This window comes from Phoxinus phoxinus, assembly GCF_949152265.1.
Source record: "Phoxinus phoxinus genome assembly, chromosome: 5".
Lineage (NCBI taxonomy): Eukaryota > Metazoa > Chordata > Actinopteri > Cypriniformes > Leuciscidae > Phoxinus > Phoxinus phoxinus.
In genome coordinates this window covers 5,676,506-5,701,728 of record NC_136880.1, presented here as the reverse complement: position 1 = coordinate 5,701,728, position 25,223 = coordinate 5,676,506, and the positions used below count along the sequence as shown (strand labels likewise).

At 39.4% G+C, this 25,223-nt stretch overlaps 1 protein-coding gene and 1 long non-coding RNA gene across 4 annotated transcripts in view; both read right to left on the bottom strand.

Annotated features, from left to right (window-relative positions):
- Window positions 1–25,223, bottom strand: part of LOC306999438 — a 743,560-nt gene that overhangs the window by 459,391 nt on the left and 258,946 nt on the right. The gene's annotated exons all lie outside the window — the stretch shown is intronic.
- Window positions 12,053–25,223, bottom strand: part of LOC306999434 (uncharacterized protein) — a 169,848-nt gene continuing 156,677 nt past the window's right edge. Inside the window, exons 3-4 of one of the 3 annotated variants that reach the window (XM_079614104.1) lie at window positions 18,641–19,518; window positions 12,053–12,204 (exon numbers count right to left, since the gene is read on the bottom strand). In XM_079614104.1, the coding sequence (XP_079470230.1) occupies window positions 18,644–19,518 (875 nt within the window). In that variant the 3' untranslated portion in view covers window positions 12,053–12,204; window positions 18,641–18,643. Of the gene's footprint in view, window positions 12,205–15,299; window positions 15,488–17,838; window positions 19,519–25,223 lie in introns of those variants that run through there. The other 2 variants (XM_079614103.1, XM_079614102.1) reach the window with 2 other exon arrangements.

Genomic DNA, 25,223 nt, shown 5'->3' with positions numbered 1-25,223 from the left:
TATAAAATAACAATGTAATATGTAACGATGAAGTGTGCAGTGGCTTCATAAATTAACTAAAAGCATAAAAAACCAAAGCACAACTTATGCAAATCTTTGTTCTTCATTTTCTAGAATTTGAGTTTAAGAACTTTACTGTATTTTTGTGTAATTAATTGTAACCGTTCGAGCGGTATCACTTCACTAATAAGACTAGAAATTTTCAAGCCCCCTCCATAACAGGCTTTCAAATAAATGAAAAGGACAAGCAGAGACAATACCACAGTCTACAATTTTATTTATCAATTAATCACTAAAACAGCCAAGCTCAACATTAATAAAAGACACTTTAATAAGTCAGCCCAAAGGGGGGCCCCGTTCTGATCAATTTGTAGGGGGGGAAGGGGCATACACTAGTCAAGCACTCAAAACAAGAAAACACATTGGATAAGGTTGTTTCTTTCCTTGCTAAAACATTTTGTTGCTCAAATCAACCAAAATAAAAATCACAAGCACTTCAAACCAACCAAACCAAAAAAATCAAATAATTAGTTAACCCCACTCAGCACCAATCAAATAAACCAAGTCAATCAGCTCTGTATTAGAGCAGCATTAATGTAGAGCAAGACAAAGAAATAATGCAACCAACCAAAAGAAACCAAATTTAACAGATCTGCATTCAAGCAGTATCAAATGTAGAACAAAAGAAAACTGATACATACAACCAAAATAAACAAATTAAATATGTGGGGTAAGAACCAAAACCTAATAACAAAAATCATAACAATAATACAAAAAAGAAATGAAGCACACCAAAAGAAACAACAATTTCAAGGAAACATTGCACACATTTACACAGAATACACAGACAATACATTAATACAACTCACTGTGCCAGAAACAAGGCCACGGAGTTACAGCGTGTTACAACGTGAGCGTTGTGCAGACGAGGATCTTCAATGGGAATAATGGCTAAAGACGTTCAATAAAACCACGTGGACGTGGTAAAGGCAATAATGAACTGACGATGCTCAATCATGTGTTCAATGCAACCGCGTGAGCGTGGTATTAGGCAATAGCAACTGACGATGCTCGATCCCGTGTTCAATGCAACAGCGTGAGCGCTGCACAGGCACAAGCAACGGAAGACATTCCGTGCAATCACCTGCACACATACAAATCACGCGTCCCAAACTGGACACGCTATTTAAGCAGCAACAAAGCAGCAGCTGGAAACTTCTGCAAGACAAATAGACATTTTTGTTTGGGCTTTTCTCTCTCCCCACTCCTCACATTTAAATCACACAAATAGGGTAAGGGAAAAATAAAATTACCTTTCCTGTTTATGACACTCACATGCTCACTAGCCATGCCTGGACACACCCGACTAATCTACAATTATACCGAACAAGCAAATTAATCAAAGTGAACTAAATGAAATCCCCACAAACACCCATATTCTAATTTCATAATTCCCTCCCATCTTTGATCCTTCAAGTTAACAAAACATACCTTTCCTGAGGAGTGAAGGAGATACAAGACCTACACCAGCAGGCCACATCAGCATATGGTCATGAAGGACCCAGATTTCACCTGTGTTTATATAGCCAACTGATTACCTAACCTAATCTGGGCACTATTTTTAAAGGGGCCACGCAATTATCCTTAAAGGGGCAATCCCACTACATAATTAAAGGGGCTATATGGAACTTTTTCCCCAAAATAAACGAAACAATAGCCTTTTTATTTTACCATTTATGACTCAAACATCTCCCGATGAGCATACTGACACCTTGTCTGCTCACAGTGGGTGCACCTATAAGCCTGTATCCTATTTTTCCTATTTTCTGTCGGGTCGGATTTTCCCGCGCTGTCTGCGGATGTGACGTCAAGCGCGTTCATGTTAAACGTTTCAGATCACTCAAAACACTTATCTCAGACAATATATGTATTTTACTTTTCTTACCTCTGTAAACATAATGTTGACCTGACCTCCTTGCAGCAGATGACTTGTGAAGTGTGCACGTACGAGCGAGCAGAAAGGAAGAGCAGTTCTGTTTTTTGGCCACAGGTGTCAGTCGCGAGTTTAAATTTCAGAAAAACGCATATAGCCTCTTTAAGAGAAAGTACACAGAGAGAGAGAGAGAGAGAGAGAGAGAGAGAGAGAGAGAGAGAGAGAGAGAGAGAGAGAAAGAACAAACCCAGCTCATGACAGCTATGGTTTAACATGACTTGCCTTAAAAGAGTTATGAAAGTCTTCTGAAAAGATAAAGTTTAGTTCAAAGAACATTGATGGGCAGTTACACTCAGTAATAATACTTATTAATATATAAATTACTTATATTACAATATTGTAAAAAGTAATTACAGTTTTTTTCAATCGCTAACAAGCGCTTACCCATACTTTAGATAATTTTTCTAAACTCTTAACAGACTCACACCTACAAAACACAATTGGCCAAATGGATAATTTTCTTCTCAAAAACACATTTTGTTAATTATATACTAACTCTTCATTTCAAAATAGAACACATCTTTATCTGCGCACACTAACTTTACCAAAACACTGGAAATCTGACTCAAAATGAAATTATTATGTTAAAGAATAACACTTGTTTTCACTTCACAAGATACATGCAGTCAATCAAAGTACACCAGGTTTCAGAATACTGGCTATTCTTGACATTACAAAAACTGCATAGACTTTTATGTTTCTTGGTTGGGAACTGTATGTCCACATGTAGTAATGTTCACATTCAAAAGCATTCCAGTAAAAAGCAAATCCTTTACTGTTTACTACAGGAGGTACAGTAGAAACACGGTATGATAGAACAGAAAAAGTGTTACAGTATTGCTTACAGTGAACAAAATATCCATGAAACACACATGAGCATTCTGAAAAAAAAAAAAAAAAAAACTTTTTTTAGTACTTTTGTTTTAGTACTAAAAAAGCACAAAATTACTGTATCTAGTCTCTGCGATCTTCAGGGTTATGCCACATGTTTTCATCAACATCACATCTGATATTATCCAAGACGATGCAATCAAGAACTGTGATGTCCCTGCACCAGCATCCACGGCTTCAAGGAGGGACATCTGGTCATGTGGCTGATGGTCATAAACCGTCCACCTCCATGCAGAAACGAACTCCTCTATGGGGTTGAGGAAAGGTGAATAGGGTGGATGGAAGAGACTTACCAGTCTTGGGTGGACTTCAAACCATGTTGTTATTGCTTGAGAATGATGGAAAGCCACATTGTCCCAGGTAATTACAAAGGTTCTCATGTTTTCATGAGAACCAGGCGCTGCTCTAGAACCAGGCGCTGGTGGAGATCATTGAGAAAGGCAAGGATGCGCTCGACATTATAGGGTCCACTGGCTCACTGCATCTCTCACTGGGCCTGCTCTTCTCCCTTCTCCTCCTTTTACTGAATAAGTGTCAATGTAATAGAAAAAAATATCCCCTGCCTCTCTAAGCCAGTCTAAGCCAGACTTGAATCAGCTGTGGTTGGCACAATTTACCCAACATAAATCAGCTCTGTGTCAATTATTCAATTGTTTGTTTATTATCAGCTGAGATATATCGTTTTTGAACTGATCATTGCAGAAGCAGAGGTTTTTATACTGTATCTAAGGTTTGGAATATTGTTTTTGCTATTGTGGGATGTTGTGTGTTAACATTCGTAAATACTACAAAAACAATCCATAGTTTTGTTGGGAGGTATAGCTTGTCTGTTAAGAAAATGTAAGCATTGTGGAAATGTGTTCACTGACTGCCATGGCCGCATTAACAACAGGGCTAGGCGGGGCTAAAGCCCCGGGGCCCGAGCAAGGAGGGGGCCCGTGATTGGCCGTGGAGCAGATTGACTATCCATCGGTAACGCTGATTGCCAAAGCCTCACCACGCCCCCCACAAATTAGCCCTGTTATTTAGTGATGCTTTACCATAAATTGCATGCATTATCATGGAATCATCACTATCAATCATTATTATTAAAGTAATTGACCATTCGCAAAGACCAGCCTCCTGTGTGTGATAAGCCAGGCTCTCGCTCTCACGAGTCACGCCACACATGTTCTCACGCAGTGAAAAATACATCGCGGGGCACAGACTAGTAGGCTACGCGCTGACAGACGAGAGAGCAGCTTACTTTTGACATGAAACAAAGTCTCAACTTTCAAATATTGTCATTTAAGTAATTTAAACAATACCGTTTTTCAAGTTCAAGTCCAAAGACGTTAACTTTCTACTGACTGCTTTGCTGCCGGATTAAATTTCGGATTCGGCGTTATGATTGGTCAGATCGCCTGTCCATCAAACCCCCGTGGGCGGCAGGGTGAATTGAAACGTCACGTTTGAATTTGGTATATCAAAAGGATTTATTCTAAAAGTGTATGATGGAAATTTGTGTTTTTTATGTGCTTTTTTATACTAAGAAGAATAACCATTTGGAATGTAACAATTCCAAATGACAATTCCAAGTGACAATTTGGAATGTAAAGAACAACATATTAGGCTATAGTTATCTGTTATATTGGGAAAATACCATATAGGCTACATAAAAAGAAGTGGGCTCAAAGTAAACCAAATTTTCCACATTTTATAAATGACTTTACATTATATGTAGCCTACATCTTTCGGAACAAACTAAAAACAAGAAAGAAATGAAAACATGTAATGCTTTGAAAGCACTGGATTTTATGCAAAATGTATTCTTTCTTTTTTTTCCACTAGAAGCTAATGTTAATGTGACATTGTGAATTTGTAATACCGCTTGTTACAACATTCCTTCTTATGTTCATTCAAGCCCTTGTCTATTCTAGAAAGGATGCAGCAAAGATATTTAATGCTAATGTATGAGACATAGGCCTACGCTGCGTTTCATTCATTTATGAGGTGCGCTCTCTAGTTAACAATGAAAGTGAACGCGGCGCGCCGAATCCTCCATCTCACGGTTATTATATTGTCTGCTATATATTTGCCTTGTATTTGTTAAATACATGCAAATGGTTGATGAAACATTTATTAAAATAAGATACAATTGAATTTATACAAAACGAAATTCACTTTAAAGAAAGGCTTTTAACAATGCAATGCAAGTGAACGCGGCGCGCTAGCGCCTCAATGTCACGGTTATTATATTGTCTGCTATATTTGCTTTTTATTTATTAAATACATGCAATTGGTTGATTAAATATTTATTAAAATTAAGATACAATTTATACAAAACGAAATTCACTTTAAAGAAATGCTTTCTACAAAGCAAAACTTAATGAAATGGTAAAAACATGTCTGACGATTTACAAAAACAAAACTAATCTGCACTTTAAATGTTAAAAGACGTAAATGTTAATTTGGTATTAAGTCATGAGAGACTTTAATTTTAATTATTTTATTGCTGTATTTTATTTACATCTAATCGAATAGAGGATTTTACAAAAAAATATGTGCATTTTATATGCTGGAATATGCAGAAATATAAGTTAACAGAAAAAGGACTTTGTTTATTTCGTTAAAATATGGTGGAATGTGCAGAAATTGGTTAAATGTTCAAATTTTTCAACAAGTCTGAGACTGTTGCATTTAATTTAATTTTTGGTTGATGCAATGTGCATAAAGTTAAAATATTGAAACTAATAAACAAGTTTTAAAAAAGCGAATGTTTAATTTGATTAAATTTTAGGGGGCCTCCAATAGCTCATAGCCCCGGGGCCCAGTGAGCTCTTAATGCGGCCCTGCTGACTGCATATTGTGTGAAAACGACATGAAATGTGTGAATGGTATGGCCACAAAATACTGATGCTGTGCTAATTGTGTTTAGAGTTTTGAAAATGTGACAACTGGCTGGACAAACGCTTGTTAGCGACTGAAAAAAACTGTAATAAAATTAAATTATTATCAGCATTTATTTTATTTAACTACAATTAATAATAATAATTTGTTAATATCATATGATATATCTATATATAAAGAGCTGCACGCTTAATCGGTTAAAAATCGCCATATCGATTAAAACTCACATGATCGCATTCCTAAATGAGCATGATTCGGCTGTCTATTAAACCTTTGACAAAGTCACACTGGAACATTCAGATCTGTGTTCATGCTGCCACTGACCCAGTCAAACCAGTTGTCCTGTACGTGTGTGAAACAGCTTCATAAACAGTCTTTTCAAACACACAGTATCGTCATTTCTGTTATTAAAATTCATATCACAGAAGGACTAGGATAAAAGTTTAAACTTTGGATATAAACTCTAATGTCTATGGAAGCAACTAAAATAGAACGGATCACCTTTTGAAAGTAACTTGACACTTCAACAGAAGATTGTGTTAATTATATCGTTAGGACACCAGGTGGCGACGAGGGATTCTTAAAAATTTACTTGCCACTGGATCATTGATTTAAAAGATTTGTTCAAAAACACCTTAATTCAGTAATTAGACAATGGCCCTGCGTCTCAATGTCCATACTATTCATCCTAAACAGTATGTGAGATTAAAATAAGTGTGTCCCAAAGCATAGTATGTTGAAATGAGTATGCCAGAAGCCCCCGGATGGTCTAGTATTTCCGGTGGATTTTGAAAGCGTGTATCCGTGCTAATATTGGCTAATAATCTAAGGCTAATATTGCCCACAACCCATTGCGCTTTGGAGGAGGAACTACAAACACAACTAAAAAGTGTTAAAAAACTACAAAACATGGCGGATATCTGCGGCCGACAGTGAGAGGTTTAGTTAAAAGGCTTGATATTTTCACCAAGTACACCTTGGCTGTACCCACTAGGGACCTACGAGCTGAGACTGTAGTCGAATGGTTTTGCAAATTTGGGGTGCCTGGTCGGATCCATTCAGACCAAGGCCGTAATTTTGAGTCAGCTCTCATTCAACAGCTTTGTTGCTTATATGGAGTTGAAAAGTCGCGCACTACCCCATACCACCCGGCTGGAAATGGCCAGTGCGAACATTCCAACAGAACTTTGTACAATGTTTTGCGCACATTGCCGTTTTCAAAGAAGGGGGATTGGCCACTCTGTATTCCTCAGGCACTCTTTGCCTATAATACTACTCCTCATCAAGCTACGGGGGAGTCCCCTTATTTATTGATGTTTGGGCAGGAGCCTAGACTTCCAGTTTACTTCCTGCTTGGTAGGGTTGAAAAACCACTTGCAGGTAGTGTGCATAGGTGGGTCCTGGAGCATCAGGATCGGTTGCAGGTTGCTTTTGAGGGTGCTCGTGAGCGGTTGGGGGCCGCGGCAGATCGTCGGAAGGCCAGGCATGATCTGCTGGTACGAGAAGCACCACTGAAGGAGGGTCAGTTGGTATACCTCCACGAACATAGCGTGAGAAGTAGACACAAAATCCACGAGCTGTGGAGTTCAGTGGTGTACCAAATCTTGAAGGCACCTACGGAAGGGAGGTGTGGTGTATACCATTGCACCCACCACAGATTTAGGTAAAGCAAAGCATGTGCACCGATCAAGTCAAGTCATCTTCATTTATATAGCGATTTTAATGTGGTCAAATGCAAAGTATTGCTGTGGTCCTTGTTCGACCACAGCCCCCCCCCCCCCCGGGTAGCAATTGCGATGGAGAATATAAGGCGAGAGGTGCGGTAAACGGGTGTTGCGTCATATTCCGCTGATCGTACTTCCGGCGTCTCGTTGCGCTGCACGAGGGGTATGTATGAGTGTTTTCGCCGTGGGTTTCCATGTGGTCGACGCTAAAAGTCCTTTTTTTCTTTAATGTTTGTCTGCTAACAGTAATTTGTCGCGCTGGCGTTTGGTTGAGTGTTTGTTGCACCCACGGATGATCCACAACCGTTGCTTTGCCGATGCGCTCCGCTGTACTGGCGAACTGCATGTGATGCCTTTGTGGGTGATTTCGGCTGTCGGCATGTGATCAAATAGAGTGGTGGCTGCCGGATAGATGATGCGTTTCGCACGATTCGGTACGTACAACTCACTTCTGCCTCCCTTTGGCCTTCATAAAGGTAATTTGGTTTTAATTATTTTGTGTGTTTTAGGAGTGTAATACATTCTGTGAGTGGGCCTGGCCTGTTTTGCTTTAACATTTTGTTTTGCTTTAACATTTTGTTTTGCTTTAACTTTTGGATTTGCTTTAACATTTTGTTTTGCTTTAACTTTTGCTTTAACATTTTGTTTTGCTTTAACTTTTGCTTTAACATTTTGTTTTGCTTTAACTTTTTGTTTTGCTTTAACATTTTGTTTTGCTTTAACATTTTGTTTTGCTTTAACTTTTGGTTTTGCTTTAACATTTTGTTTTGCTTTAACTTTTGCTTTAACATTTTGTTTTGCTTTAACTTTTGCTTTAACATTTTGTTTTGCTTTAACTTTTTGTTTTGCTTTAACATTTTGTTTTGCTTTAACATTTTGTTTTGCTTTAACTTTTGGATTTGCTTTAACATTTTGTTTTGCTTTAACTTTTGATTTTTGCTTTAACATTTTGTTTTGCTTTAACTTTTTGTTTTGCTTTAACATTTTGTTTTGCTTTAACTTTTGGTTTTGCTTTAACTTTTTGTTTTGCTTTAAATTTTGTATTGTTTAATAATTTGAATTGCATTTATTACTGTGTCTTGTCTTTATTCGTTTTGTTTTCTATTATTTTGCTTTCTCTCTCTATTATTTTTGGTCTTTAGTAAACATTTGCTTTGTTTTCTTTAAATTCGGGTTTGGCGATCGCTTTGCGTTCGGTAACGCTTGTTTTCCGTCTTATTTAGTTTTCTTATATTAGTTTGTTTTGCAGTTATTGTTTGTTTTTGTTTTGGCTTCATTTATTTTGCTTTATATTTGGTAGAATTGGTTTTGCATTTATTAATGAGTCCTGTTATTTTGTTTTGCTTATTCTTTTATTGCAATCCGTACTTTTTGTTTGTATAGTTTTGTTTCTGTCTTCATTAATTGGTTGCAAACAGTAGAGCTTGTTTGCAATAGTTCAGTGTGTTTTCCTGGATTTTGTTTTGTTTAATTTATTATTTTTGGTAATTATAATCCGCTGGTTTTTGTATTTGACTGTTCGTTGACATTTCTTTTTGTATGTTGTAATCTTTCTTTTTTTCCGTACTGGAGCTGGGGCCTGGAGAGGGCAGGCTGACCCTTCCCGTGTGGCTATCTCACTGTTCACCAGATTGGCGTGGAGTTGCCGTGAATCCTTTGGAGGGTGTGAGTGTGGTTGGGGCACGTGTGGTTATTCTCATTGTTACTGCGGGCATTTTTGAAGCCCGGTCTAGCCTGCCGCCCTAGTGGTAAGCCCCAGCTCGTTTGTTGTGTGTTTTTCTTTTGTTTGTTTGATAATTGTATTGCAGCAGGTGGTGTTGCGTGCGGTGTGGAACCTCCTTGCTGTTATGTGTGCTTCCTTGACCGAGACAAATGTTTTTAACTATTTAATTGTTTAATAAAGATGTATACATTTTCTACAAGGTACCCATGCCTTTTGGTCATTTCCTGAGAAATCTAACCTGTGCCCCTTGGGCTTTTTCCCAGAGTTAGTTCTGGGTGGCGTAGTCGTTATCTTTTTTTTGAATCAGTAATATCATTTAGAAATTTAAGTTTCTATTGCTGCTGTTCGCCCTTGTAATATCTCTGATTGCCACATTAACAATGTAGATTGTTTCAAAGCGACTTTACAGTGATAAACGATAATTTAAGGTAACAGATTGTTTTGGCTTTATAACGGTTCTTGAATAAATATATTTTCCAGCTAAAGTTAGTTTTGATTGATTCACTTCCGTCCCAACGATCATTAGTTATTAAATTAGAGACTGCTAAGACGACACCGTTCTCTCTACACAGACTTTAAACGCGAACCTGTGAGAAATGCTGATGACGCTCACGTGCGCATTAAGAATTAATTCTATAGTTGTGCGCATTTGAATATATGTGTGCAGGTTTGTAATTCCCTACAAACCAAGCTATCACGAACTACTTGTCTGGCCTTGAACATTTTAGACAGAATTTTATCACTTCGTTTTGCCATTTCTCTGGTGGATTATCACATAAGTGGCCTGATGTGGCGTTTTCTCCAAATGTCACTGCTGAGGTGGACACATCATTCCTCCTATCAGTTTTCAGTAGAGAGGGAAATCCACAGTGTGTTGTGATTGACAACGAGCCTCATTCCTCTCCAGTGTGTTTACAGCATTCTTAACCCGCTGGGGTCTGAGGTGTTTTTTGGGTCCTGGAGGTGTTCGGACATGCTCTAACATTTGCGCTTATTTCTGTTACTTGTGACATTTTCATGGCTAAAGTCTTATTACACTGTATTCAGCACAAACTCTGCTACAATAATATGTCAGCAGCATGTATGTAAAAGTTTGTAGTTTTGAGATAATGACATTTATGCGTGGTTTCTGAAAATAACAAAAAAATATTATTCTATATAAATTATTTCTTCACAAGACTTTTGAAAATAGTATCACGTAGCCTAGAATATTTGCTCCAAACTATGTGAGATCAACTTGACTACTCTTTCAGATAAGACAATAAATTGATTAAAAAATTGTAAGACATGTCTTGTGTAAGAAAGCTTTATGCGAGTATGCGTAAACCATCCATGAATATTGAGTATTTCACAGCTGAGAAAGACAAAGACCCTCCCATAATGGCCCTATTAGGAGCTCTCAGGCACTATCATTATGAGGAACTTTGATCAAAGAATGAGGAAATTTAAAAAAGAATGGCTTTTTGATTGTTTATATTTTTTGGAAACACAACATAATCCAAAGATATACAACAAATGACAAAAAAACACATTATTTAACACACTGAACTAAAGACAGAGACTTAACCAGTCACACACCTTTGTGCCATTCCTGAAACATAGTACATACCTGTCACAGGGCTCTCAAGTTTTGAAGACAAGCAAGAGTGACACCCCATACCCCCAGGGTTGTTTTTATTATTAATAATTGCTCAGACTTGCAGAAGAAAATATTTGAAAGACAGATGCAATGATTAATGCATCCATGGCCAGGATATAATTATAAAACATGACATGATTTTAAAAGTGACTTATAACATCGACTATGCAATACACTTTAATTTATTTAGTGCTAATAAAATTATTAAGTCTATTTGGAGAGAGAGATGTTTATAATGTAACAATATGTCAGTCATCGTGTGATAATGAAAATATGACTAGGCCTAGACTACTTGTTCTGAGCAGGTGTTGTCAGTGAACAGGCTGTAAAACTGTTGGCTAAGTTACAGTAACTCAAAAAAACTGATGCTAATTATCTGGGAAACATTCTCTAACAGCAGTCAAGTTGTCATTGTTTGTGTCAATCAAGTTGTGAATTTGTTGTAACATTAAAAAAGGAGATCATGAGGAGATCCAGTGTTTTGCTCTGTGGGTGAACGAAACTTTCAGAAGATCACGTGAACAATTCCAGGATATGCTTTATTCCCCCATTGGTTATTACGTTAAATCTTCCCCAGATACAATAGTGCTATTTGCTATTCTGATTGGCTATTGTGTAGTCCCTTTCTTTTTTTATTGGCTTTTAAGTGGCAGGCTCAACTAAGAACTCCAGGGGAGACGCAGCGACACGCTTGTTTCCTGCCGGTTCCATAGTGACAGCGGCGCGGCCACCGGCCAGATACATTTTGGGCGCTGCGGCATATTAAAAATATTATAAATAGTTTTTCCGCGTGAGAAATACAATGTGTGGTGGGAGTGCGTGACAAAAGACTGAAATGAGTGACTGTCACCACTCAATGCGTGACACTTGAGAGCCCTGCTGTCATTTCCAAGGTGTTTGATTTTTCACTTTACCATGCTCATGCTGAAGTCAGCAGGACTCATCAGTGGGGCATCTGGTCCCTAAAAAAAAAAGAAGATGCTGTGAACATGCTGATGCACGATTTTGGGAATACATTTTAGATTTGTTCTGGTTAAAATTGCCAAAATACACACACATATATATAATGAACACCAGGTTTGCCTTGTAGGTATATTTAATTCAATTCAATTCAAGTTTATTTGTATAGCGCTTTTCACAATACATATTGTTTCAAAGCAGCTTTACAGAAAATGCATTTCAAAAATGTACAAACAAAAATACAGTTAATTAATCATAAATTTAGGGCATAACATATCGCCGGCGTTGGGTCGTCTCGTCACAGGCGTCGAGTCGTCTCATCACAGGCGTTGGGGCATCTGAAGTCTCCATGAGAGGCTGGATACATAACTGGAGCTGACGAACTCTATTTGAGTTATCTCGGGACAGGCGTCCCGAGATAACAACAAAAAAGGCAGATGGGAAATTATTAGCGTAGCTGCTGTTCATAATATGAATGCATTTGATCTGATTTAACTGTAGTATAAAAGGTACGATGCATTATGTGAATGCTTGGCTAAAGAGATGCGTCTTTAATCTAGTTTTAAACTGGGAGAGCGAGTCTGAACCTCGGACAATATCAGGAAGGCTATTCCAGAGTTTAGGAGCTAGATGTGAAAACGCCCTCCCTCCTTTAGTGGACTTAGTTATCCTAGGTACGACCAGAAGCCTCGAATTTAGCGATCTTAAAGAGCGCGATGGATTATATGGCGATAGAAGATCCCTTAAATACACAGGAGCTAAACCATTTAGGGCTTTATAAGTCAGTAACAATACTTTGTAATTGATACGGAACTTAATAGGTAACCAGTGTAGAGATGATAAAATTGGCGTTATATGATCATATTTTCTTGACCTAGTAAGAACTCTAGCAGCTGCGTTTTGGACTAACGCAGCTGTATATACGTGTAGGGCTGCATAAAATAATAGCCTAATAACAATAGTATAGCAGCATCGTTAAAAAGGAACTTCAGTAACACTACACTAGAGAAAAACATATTGATTATCATATGTTACTTAAAATGTTTACAATCGCTATGACGTTATGAAATGAGATTGGAGTAAAAAAAATGAAGCCTATGTTTGGTGCGTTTTGCTTTTCAAACTCACAGCGCGTGCAGAGAACATTTACTGAAGCATCGAGCAATAGTTAAGATAAGCCTTTATTGTCTCCCATTGGAGAAATTCATCTTGGGCATTCAAGAGAACAAAGAGTCACATTAAATGTTACACACACCGACACCTACACAGAACATGCTCATAAATAAGCCCATCCAGTACTTCACTTCTCTTCCAACAACCACATCACAATAGCTTCTGTATTGCACAATACCCAATTGCATACTATCAACCATATAACATATTGCAGTTCAACTGCAATGTGAAGTTTATGCAACAATAACACCAACTAATATAATTCGGAATTATTTCTTACCTTAAAATCTTTCTTGTCTTCAAATCGCGTTCTTCTTCTTCTGATGTAAATCCAAACTCTAGACTAGCGTGTCTTCCAAACTCGACGAACAGCAGAGGACTAATGAAGTTTGGTGCTTTGTTTTTGAGGTAATGAGCGTGTTCATGTGACGCTTGGACGATTTGCATGTCAATATATTTTATGCGTGTGGTCATTAAAACTAACGAGCAAGCGTTTGAGAAACTGGATATCTTGTTGGTTTTATACAAATTACTTAAGCAGAGAATATTTGTTTTCGTTTTGAATTAGATCATTTAAAACTACACACTTAAATGTTTCTAAAGATATATAGCTCATAAATGTGTGACAAGTATTCGCTGAGTTTTGTTTATGTTTAGAGACGTGCTCAAGAGACGGAGAGGCAGAAAGCACACCCTGTTTAATTTCTTTATTTTACAAAAGCACAACGTTTTGTTTTGATTGTAAGTGGACACATACAAAAGTAGACATCTCACAGATTCTTTTTTCTTATTTATTAAGTCTGTATGACCAATGACCAAAATACTCCAAAATGACGAAGTATTTTAAGTCTATTTAGCTGCTATGTGAAAAAAAATTGCGCCGGCGCGATTGCCGATCCCAGAGGGTTAAAGGAGAGAGGAATCAGTCACATTCGTAGTAGTTTGTATTACCCACAATGCAATGGAGCGGTGGAATAGAGTCCTGAAAGAATGCATCCTTTCTGCGGAACAGATGGGGAAACCATGGAAACATGCAGTGACTGAGTTCTTGCAAAGCTACAGAGCTACCCCACACAATACTATGGCCGTTTCACCTTCTGAATGTTACCACTCAGAATGAGACCATGCAGCCACAAGTGACATTTAATCCTAGGAGAAGTAGTAGAGTGCGTAGAACGCCAGCGTGGTTGAAGGAATATGATTTACAGTGAAGTTAAATGGTGAAATTGTACATGCATGAAAAAAAAGATGCATCTTGTCTTGGTTAAGCTGTGAGCTATGTGAACAGTTATAATTTTAAAACTGTGCAATAGAAGTAAGGCAATGTCAGTTACATTTGTTGTAAGGTTAGTAACAGTACACAGTAATTTATTAAGTAATTGTTGTTACCTTAAAAGAGTAAAATTGTTCAGAACAGTAATCTGTAATATGAAGAATCTTTCAAGTAAGAGGGGAAATGTGGTGTTCATAGTTAACCCCAAGGTGGCAGTGTAACGCCGCCTTCACACTGGCAGTTGAAATCAGCTCCGATACGGCTTCGAAACAACCAAAAGTCATTCATGTTCTATGGAGATACGCAGACCGCATGCATGGGTCCGAACCGGGTCCGAACGAGTGCGGTGCAAAAAAAATTGTGTCAGTTGGTCATCCGGATGCGTTCAAAAAATTTAACTCTTGCGAAAGGCTACGGATGGTTCCTATCTGACAATTCCAGCGGAAGTTAGCGTTGCTATGGTACTGATAAACAAACCTGAATTCTTAACTTTTAATAAAATAAATAATGATTTTATAACGATAAGTTGTCATGTAATTTTTTTATTTTCATGATTTTATAACATTATTAGGGCAGTTAATACAATTAAAATGTATAATTAAATATTGTGGCCGTTTTCCCTCACCCCGCTCATTCAGCCAGAGAATTCCATGATGGCAAATTGTCAGCTGGTCAATGCTCTTGCTGTTGCTCTCCTATACTGGAGACGCAAACAGAAAAAGAAGAGATCCGTATGGGTGAAATACTACCTGGTGGAGAGGAATCCCTTCCGACGCTTTTCAATAGTGTAGTACGACGTCCGCTGGGGGCGTATTGCGTATTACGGAGCTGATTTCAACTGCCAGTGTGAAGGCGGCGTAATGCTTAAGTGTTTAGGTGGTGCTGAGGAATCAGAAGAAGAGAAGGGACAAGAGTTTAAGGGGTCATGAAACCCCATAGATATAAAATGGACATAGTGACCCCATAGGTTTCAACGGAGAAAAGTGAAGTCAATTAGAATTCAATTCAATTCAATTCAAGTTTATTTGTATAGCGCTTTTCACAATACACATTGTTTCAAAGCAGCTTTACAGAAAATGCATTTCAAAAATATACATACAAAAATACAGTTAGTTAATCATGAAATTTAGGGCATAACATATCGCCGGCGTTGGGTCGTCTCTTCACAGGCGTCGAGTCGTCTCATCACAGGCGTTGGGGCATCTGAAGTCTCCATGAGAGGCTGGATACTAACTGGAGCTGACAAACTCTATTTGAGTTATAGGGACAGGCGTCCCGAGATGATAACAAAAAAGGCAGATGGGAAATAATTAGCGTAGCTGCTGTTCTTAATATGAATGAATTTGATCTGATTTAACTGTAGTATAAAAGGTATGAGATGCATTATGTGAATGCTTGGCTAAAGAGATGCGTCTTTAATCTAGTTTTAAACTGGGAGAGCGAGTCTGAGCCTCGGACAGTATCAGGAAGGCTATTCCAGAGTTTAGGAGCTAGATGTGAAAACGCCCTCCCTCCTTTAGTGGACTTAGATATCCTAGGTACGACCAGAAGCCTCGAATTTAGCGATCTTAAAGAGCGCGATGGAATATATGGCGATAGAAGATCTCTTAAATACACAGGAGCTAAACCATTTAGGGCTTTATAGGTCAGTAACAATACTTTGTAATTGATACGGAACTTAATAGGTAACCAGTGTAGAGATGATAAAATTGGTGTTATATGATCATATTTTCTTGACCTAGTAAGAACTCTAGCAGCTGCATTTTGGACTAACTGTAGATTGTTTACTGAGGATGCAGGACAACCAGCTAATAGAGCATTACAGTAATCTAGTCTCGAGGTCATGAATGCATGAACTAACTTTTCTGCATCAGAAACTGATAGCATATTACGTAGCTTAGCAATGTTTCTAAGGTGGAAAAAGGCTGTTCTTGTGACATTTGAAATATGATTTTCAAAAGACAAGTTGCGGTCTAGTATAACACCCAGGTCTTTTACTGTAGAGGATAAAGCAACAGGACGTCCATCTAGATTAAGGTTGTATTGTAAGAGGTTTTGTGGGCAGTTTTTTGGACCAATCAGTAATACCTCCGTTTTATCTGAATTTAATAGAAGAAAATTACACGTCATCCAATATTTTATATCTTTAACACACTCTGTCATTTTAGATAATTTAGTGTTATCATCTGGTCTAGATGAAATATATAATTGAGTGTCATCAGCATAACAGTGGAAACTTATTCCATGTTTTCTTATAATATTACCAAGTGGCAGCATATAAATTGAGAATAGCAGGGGGCCTAATACAGATCCCTGCGGCACTCCATAATTTACTGACGTTATCTTTGATTTTTCCCCATTTAAATGGACAAAATGGTAACGGTCTGATAGGTACGATCTAAACCAGCTTAATGCCTGTCCCTGAACACCAGTGTAATTTTGAAGTCGATCTAAGAGTATTTTATGATCTATAGTGTCAAACACAGCACTAAGATCGAGTAAAACTAGTATTGAGATACAGCCTTGGTCAGAAGCTAAAAGTAAATCATTTGTAATTTTAACCAGCGCAGTTTCTGTGCTATGATGTGGCCTGAATCCTGACTGAAACTTTTCATAGATATCGTTTTCTTGCAAGAAAGAGCACAGTCGAGCGGACACAACTTTCTCTAGTATTTTAGACATAAATGGAAGATTTGAAATGGGTCTGTAATTTGCTAGGTTATTTGGATCTAATTGTGGTTTCTTAATAAGAGGTTTTATAACTGCCAGCTTGAATGTTTTTGGAACATGTCCTAAAGATAGAGACGAGTTAATAATATTGAGAAGAGGCTCTTCCACTACAGGTAACACTTCTTTCAGTAGTTTAGCGGGTATTGGATCTAATAAACATGTTGTTGGTTTAGATGCAGTGATAAGTTTATTTAGCTCTTCCTGTCCTATAGTTGTAAAGCGCTGTAGTTGTTCTTGAGGGGTGATAATTGAGGCTGAATCATAAGACGCTGTCAAAGATTGTACATTTACAATTGTGTTTCTGATGCTTTCTATTTTCTCAGTGAAGAAATTCATGAAATCATTACTATTAAAATGTAACGGAATATTTTGTTCAGGTGATGTCTGTTTATTTGTTAATCTAGCCACGGTGTTAAATAAAAACCTTGGATTGTTTTGGTTATTTTCTATTAGTTTGCGTAGATGCTCAGACCTGGCTGATTTTAGAGCCTTTTTATAACGTGACATACTGTCTTTCCACGCGATTCTAAAGACCTCTAAATTAGTTTGTTTCCATTTGCGCTCTAAGTTACGAGTTTCTCTCTTGATAACATGCGTAGCACTGTTGTACCATGGTGCTTTAGTTTTCTCTCTAACCTTTTTTAATCTAATTGGTGCAACAGTTTCTAATGTACTAGAGAAAATGGTGCTCATACTGCTAGTCATTTCCTCTAGTTCCTCTGTTTGTTTGGGTTCACTGAGGAGCGGAGATAGATCAGGTAAGCTATTCAAGAATCTATCTATAGTGGTTGGAAGGATTGTTCTGCCTGGTCGATAACGTGGCGCAACATGACACATTTTGCGGTATAATATCTATATCGGTTGGATCGGTTCCATATGATATAATTAAATCTAGAGTATGATTAAGACGATGAGTGGGACCACTAACGTTTTGCTTGACCCCAAAGGAGTTTAATAAATCTGTAAACGCAGCTCCTAACGCATCATTTGTGTTATCAACGTGTATGTTGAAATCTCCAACAATTATTGCCTTATCGGCATTGACCAATAGATCTGAGAGAAAATCTGCAAACTCTTTTAGGAAATCAGCGTAAGGCCCTGGCGGTCTATATACGGTAGCCAAGGCTAGAGATAATAGGGATTTCTTTCTTACATCTAGGAGCGTAACATTTAGAACAAGTACTTCAAACGAATTAAACCTGTGGCCTGTTTTCTGAGTAACATTAAGAATATCTCTATAGATTGTTGCAACACCGCCGCCACGACCAATCAGACGGGGCTCATGCTTATAACCGTATCCTGGTGGAGTGGACTCATTAAGACCGAAATAATCATTTGGTTTAAGCCAGGTTTCAGTAAGGCAGAGTACATCAAAGCTATTATCAGTGACCATTTCATTTACAATAACCGCCTTAGGTGTAAGCGATCTAATGTTTAGAAGACCTAGCTTTAGAAATTGTTTTTGTTCACTAATATTGAGATTTTCTGGTTTAATCACAATTAGATTTTTCTTAGATCCTACAGTAGATTTATTGTTTGGCCTCACTAAACGAGGAATAGACACAGTTTCTATAAAGTGTTCTACACTGGTACTTATATCAATTAATTTGGGACAGCAAAGAATGTGATTTGGACTTTGACTTACTAGTCATATGGTGTGTAACGTCTTGGAGATGTTGTCCGACAGAACAGCCGCTCCGATTCTGCTGGGGTGCAGGCCATCAGCACGGTAGAGCCTAGGTCGCTCCCAAAACAGATTCCAATTATTTACAAAGAGCAGTCTCTGTTCATTACACCATGACATTAACCATTCATTTAGTGCAAACAATCTACTGAACCTTTCTTGTCCTTGTCGGTACGTGGGAAGCGGTCCAGACACGACGATCTTTGCTTCAGGCGATGTTCTGCGTACCGTCTCGATCAGGCTCCTGTAGTCCCTCTTCAGAACCTCCGTCTGCCGCAGCCTGATGTCGTTCACCCCCTCGTGCAGCACGACAGCTCCGACGCGCTCGTCACCGTTCAGGATCTCGGGGACCTGCGCAGCGACATCGAGAACACGAGCACCAGGAAAGCAGTGAGTGCGCACCATACCTTTACCTGAGGCAGCGCGGACATGCCGGACCATGGAACTGCCGATGATCACAGCGTCGTCGCGTTCCGTCTCGCGAAGAGGGGAGAAGCGGTTCCGGGTGGAGATCTCTAAGACCGGGAGGGGCGGAGAGGTCCTTGCTCTGGTCCTGGCTCGTGTCTTCCGCTGTGGCATCATCCAGGGTCCATGGTGCTGTGTCGGTGTCGGGGTAAACGAAACCAGGGGTGCTCGGGTCCTGTGCAGAGAAATACACGGAGTAGAGGAGGCCGGAGTCGAAAAGTTACTAACCACTGACTTGTGAGCATCGGTGCGTGATGCTTCAAGCGCTGATCGTCGGTCTCGCAGCTCGGCCTGCCTCCCCAGCAGATCACGGATCTGCTTCTCCACGGACTCCAGCTCCAACCGCACCGAATGCAGCTCAAACGTGTCCTCACCTGCACTCAGAGGTAGACACACATCCGATATATTCGCCATTATGACAGATGAACAATAAATTAGCAGTGATGCTACCAATATCACTACTAATTTAGGACTGAAATCATGGATAGAACCCGTATCCTTCCAGTGATTCGAGTGTAAATAAGACGGTTGATAGGCGAGACCACGCGTGCAAATGCTAGCGGGCTAACTTAACGTTAGAGATAGTAACGGAAGTTCGGAAAGTTGGATATAACCAGCGATATCAAAGCAATCCGATTGTTTTTTATAGAGAGTAACGTTAGTATCGGAGATATGTTCACATGCTCACAAACTAACAGTTAAGCAATTCGAAACACAAACTCCAAACACAACCAAAGCGGTTCGAACACAGACACAAACTTCAAACACAAACAAAGCGATTCAAAGCACAAACACAAACTCCAACACAAACAAAGCGATTTCAGTGATTCGAGTGTAAATAAGACGGTCGATAGGCGAGGCCACGCGTGCAATGCTAGCGGGCTATCGTTAGAGATAGTAACGGAAGTTCGGAAAGTTGGATATAACTAGCGATATCAAAGCAATCCGATTGTTTTTTATAGAGAGTAGTATCGGAGATATGTTCACACGCTCACAAACTAACGTTAACAGTTAAGCGATTCGAACACAAACTCCAAACACAACCAAAGCGGTTCGACCACAGACACAAACTTCAAACACAACAAGCGATTCGAAGCACAAGCACAAACACAAACTTCAAACGCAACAAGCGATTCGAAGCACAAGCACAAACACAAACTTCAAACACAACAAGCGATTCGAAGCACAAGCACAAACACAAACTCCAACAGTTAGAAGCACTCACTTCCTGATGGCTGAGCGTACTACGCAGGCTCAAACTGAGCTTGACGACATAGATGTGACGCGAGCAACCTGTCTGACAGTTGTAGGTCTTCTAGTAGCTGTGCAGAGAGAAATCTGAATAATTCTCTTCCGAATCTCACAGAGACGGAGAGTGTGAGTATTAGCTGTCCATGAGCTAGCAGCAGGATCAACTTTATGACTTGACATGGGCTTCTCCCTTGACTTTATGCCTCCACGTCCCCCCGATTGCTTGTGAGCTTCTCCGCCTGTCTATACAGTAATTTCTCGACTGTGCGACTGAGTCGAGTTGTTATGACGCAATCGTTAGCCTATTTTTTACAAAAACTGCTTCTACTGGGACATAACGTAAGATACAAGGTAATGGAGCCTTTAATACATTGTCGTGTTTCTTTAGAAATAAATAATGGACCAATGGAGTCTTTAAGTGACGCCAAAATGAATGGGAGTCAATTGAATGCTAACAGCAGGTGATGGTCTGCTAATCAATGGCAGCCCCCAAGGGAAGCTTCAGTTTCCGGCTGATGGATTACCCCTTTGTGAAACCCTCCTCATGAAACCCCCCTCTTTCAGCTCAAGTCTAGCTCACAATATTTTTGAAAAATGCAACTTAAATGGGCGTGGATGGCTGTGAGAAGAAGGGAGGGTAGAGGGGATAACTATTATCTGTCAGTGGCCCATGCATATCGACTGTCACTACAAATCAGTAGTAAAACGGGAGGAAATGCTAGATTTTTTATAGCTGGCAAAGTTAAAGTCTAATGCAATCCACTGACACCTTATTTTTGTCCTTTCAAAAGTAACTGAATGCCCTGCTAGATATATTAGCCTAAATTTAAAACATATTAATGTACATGTTGTCACGGGGTGAAGAATCACTAGACAAGGCAGGCTTCGTGAAAAGGCCCCGGAGGGTGGATTTATTTACAATCAAATAAAACTGGTGAAAGAAGGTAAGCCGGTGCGTGGTGGCTGGTGCTTTAAGTGCTCTTCGGTGTTCAATCCAAACGAAAGTGGGTGTCCAAAACGTGGTCCAAAACGATGGGCTATCGGTCACTCGCTGCTTTCTGGGGAGAACAGAGAGAAAGGTTAGACCAGCGCTTCCATTCGACTCGAGACTAGAGTCTGTATGTTTGCTAAGCATGTGCTGCTTATGTGGCTGTGGGCTGATTGGGAGCAGCTGTGACTGATCAGCCGGCGATGAGGACGTGCAGGTGTTTTGTGTTGGTTGCCAGGGCGACGCTGATTCCTCCGAGGACGCTCGTCACAATGTATAATTATAATGTCACTATAAAATTTGGTTATATACACACTATAAATGTATTTGAAAATAATTTATTATCCGCTTAAAAAAAGAAAAAGACGTTCCGTACATAGCCTAGATCTACGCGCCCCCTGAACCCCCATAATAAATAATACAATAAATTTGCAGTGGCAGCAGTACGCAGGGGTCTGTGGAGGACTTCTCTCCTCCTGAATCCCCAGGACTAAATAGAGTCATAATAGATAGCGGTGCGGGTTCTCTGCCCTATCTACTTGAACCATTAGCCCCTGCCGTGACTGTGGAGGAAAACATGGACGAACCGGAGGCAGCGCGGATGGGAGATGTGTCAGAATGGTAGCTAACTAATCAGAGAAGACCAAAAACCCGTCTGCAGGCACAAGTCCGACCTGAAATTAGCATAACGTTTTCATTCATAAACGTATCATTTTGCAACAAGTGTACGTGGTCACTGTGCCAGGCTGTCTCCAAGAGAAAACTTGTGCTGTAGGGAGGTGGCAGAGGTATACATATACATGGGTTTCTGTGCAACGTCATCACGTAGATGCGCGCGCATCTAAGAGGCAGAAAGCAACAGTCTTTACGGCTATATCTAGCAGAAGCAGAGATGACGCGGAGCTGTTGTGCTGTAAACTAACCTAAATGCATAGGGTCAGGTTTTTATGATTCGCAAACTTAGTTGGACAATTTCATACTAGTCAACTAACTAACTTTTTACATAATGTTATATTAATATGCAAATGAAACACAAGCAAACAGATTCAACTCTGAAATTGCAGTTTATTATTGAGTCAACAAGAATTTACAAACAATGCGAAATCTACGTTAATTACAATGTTCTTTTACAGAACTCGGCATAACATATAGCGGTCTTGCCTCTTGGATGCGCGCGCATCCGGTATTGTTTGTATACAAGAAACCTGTGTATATACATATCTTATACACTTTTTATTTTGTTATTAATTTTACTTCCTGACATGTAGGTGATACACAGATGTGAGTAGGTTGGTGGGGCAGCATGCATAACTGCTCATCCAGGTTTTGAACCTGTCACCCTAAACACATTTGTTTTGCAAGCTATTTATGGCACATATCGCCAGCTCTTCGGTGACATGGAGGACAGAGTCTTCAATAGGTTAGTAACAATATTACCTGGTGTTAACTAAACATATAATTTCACAGAGGTCCATCAGCGAGTATGTTCCATACTTGGCACTGTGTCCTAAACAATGTCACATTAGCATGTACATTTTTAGTGCTTGAAATAAACTCTGTAGTAGTAATTTATAACAGCACATTTCTATAGCCAACTGAAATGGCATATTATCAACATAGCTGCACATACCAGGGGAATCAGCACGCATGTCCCCACCCAGAACTACATTCCTTCCTTTGAGTGCTTCTGCAGTAACAGCATTTTGATGCTGTTTCCACTGCCAATTGATTGCTGGGAATAGGAAGGCCCTTTGGTGTTTCAGGTACATAGTGTGGCAAATCCCCTGAATGTTGAATGCCTGCATAAACTGACCCAAAAGAAAAACAGTTAAATATACAAGTTAAAACTGATTAGTATGTCACAGAAGCAAATGAAAATAGTCAGAGAAGAAGAATCTCAAGTGCAAGCGGTAAAGGTGAAAACTAAATGCCAAACTGCAAACAAGAAAACATATCAGAAAAATCAGTCAAAATATGTGCAAAGAGAAATGGATCCAAACTGATTAAAAAAACTGTTCAAGTTGCGGCAAAGACCCACAACCAGGGTGGGAAATTAGCAATTATACTTTTTCAAAGTGGCGGGTCACTTTGCCGTGTATACCAGCCACAGTGGCGGGTGGATTATAATAATGCTGCGTTCGCACCAAAAGCGAATACAGTTCACAAAAATTTGCATCCACCGAGGGACCAGGACAGGACCACCAGACGCGCATAAACGCGTCTTTACATTGACTTAACATTGAATGTATTAAGTAAGTAACCAATAAACACATGCTGCGAGTGATTTCATTTGTACGGATTGGACAGCCTTTGTCAAAGAATGCGGTTGCTAAGTAACAATAATACACTTTTGTCGAGTAACTCTTTTGATTGGTTTTTAGCGCTGCGTGTCACGGCGCTGAAGAGACCGTTATACTGTATAACTTATACACATAGCTAAGCTGAGAATAAAAATCAAATAAAAAGTGTATATATATAGCTGAGCTGAGCTGGTGCAGAAGAAAGGGAAATTATTTTTAACCATGCGCGCGCGCTCTCTATACTGCTGAAGCGCGGATGATCTGAAAACACAGACAAGCTGGATTTCAGCGATCTTTATTTGAGATTTTCTACTTAAATTAAAGTGTCATTCAGTCGGTCTGTGTTCTGTCACGAGCCGCTTGCGCTGTTTGTGCGACTAAATCTGCGATCAAAATGCAGGCTGATATCCAGCAGTGTTTTAATGTTGATTATAGGCTATATGAGCAAGAATGCAATGTTTCCCGAATATCCACACGATTTCAAATGTGACATTGATTTTATACAACAGTAAAAAAAAGGGTAACATTTAAGTGATGTACTGCATTTAAAACACTATAGTCAGGCTTATTGCTCTATTTTGCAACGAAATCTGTGGCTTTGAACGAATCGTGAGATTCAATGAATGAATGACTCGATGACTGCCACCTACTGGCTATTTTAATATAATATTTTTATTAATATTAAAAACGTTTTTTAACATTGCATATTTATTGAACATTGTTTTATTTAAAGCATTATTTTTTTTTAAAAGGTATTATAAAGGTTAAAAATTAAATGAAAAAATGTATTAAAGGGGGGCGAATATTTAGCCTGACTACTTCAGACTTCCTACTTCCGCTAATTTCATTTCGCTCCTGTATTCAGTCTGAGATAGCGGCCTATCTTTCAGTTTTCCACCGGCCTTCGGACGGCCGGGCCAATCAACGAACAGAGGGCGGGCTGAGAGCCGTGACGTAGACACTAAGCGCCGAGTTTACATTGTAGGTTAGAGAAATCGAAAACCGAAACGAGACACGGGATGCAATTCGCTCTGTTATGGAGAACCAGTGCCGCCGCTCCCACCACGCGCTGTGCGTAGGGAACCAAGAGCTGAGGAGGGACCAAAAAAATAGCGTTCCGGGAGACTCTCGCATATTGATAGCGGCTCACTGATGCCCGCAAATTAGTTAAAATCTCCGGAATCTAGAGCGAGCGCGCCCGCGAGACAGAGACTGTGCTCCAAACCGCATAGCGCGTGCACGGCAGAGAGAGAGAGAGAGAGAGAGAGAGAGAGAGAGAGAGAGAGAGAGAGAGAGAGAGAGAGAGAGAGAGAGAGAGAGAGAGAGAGAGAGAGAGAGAGAGAGAGAGAGAGAGAGAGAGAGAGAGAGAGAGACCGCGCGCGCTTGTGCCTGAAGCTTCTCGGGGTAGAGGGCATCATAAAGGAATTATGCTTAGGGCACCGAAATGGCTTGCAGCGGCACTGGCTGTGTTTAAAATATCTAATCCTAAATTTGAGAGTTGGCTACAAATATTTTCTTGTTTCACTCTGTCAAAAATAAG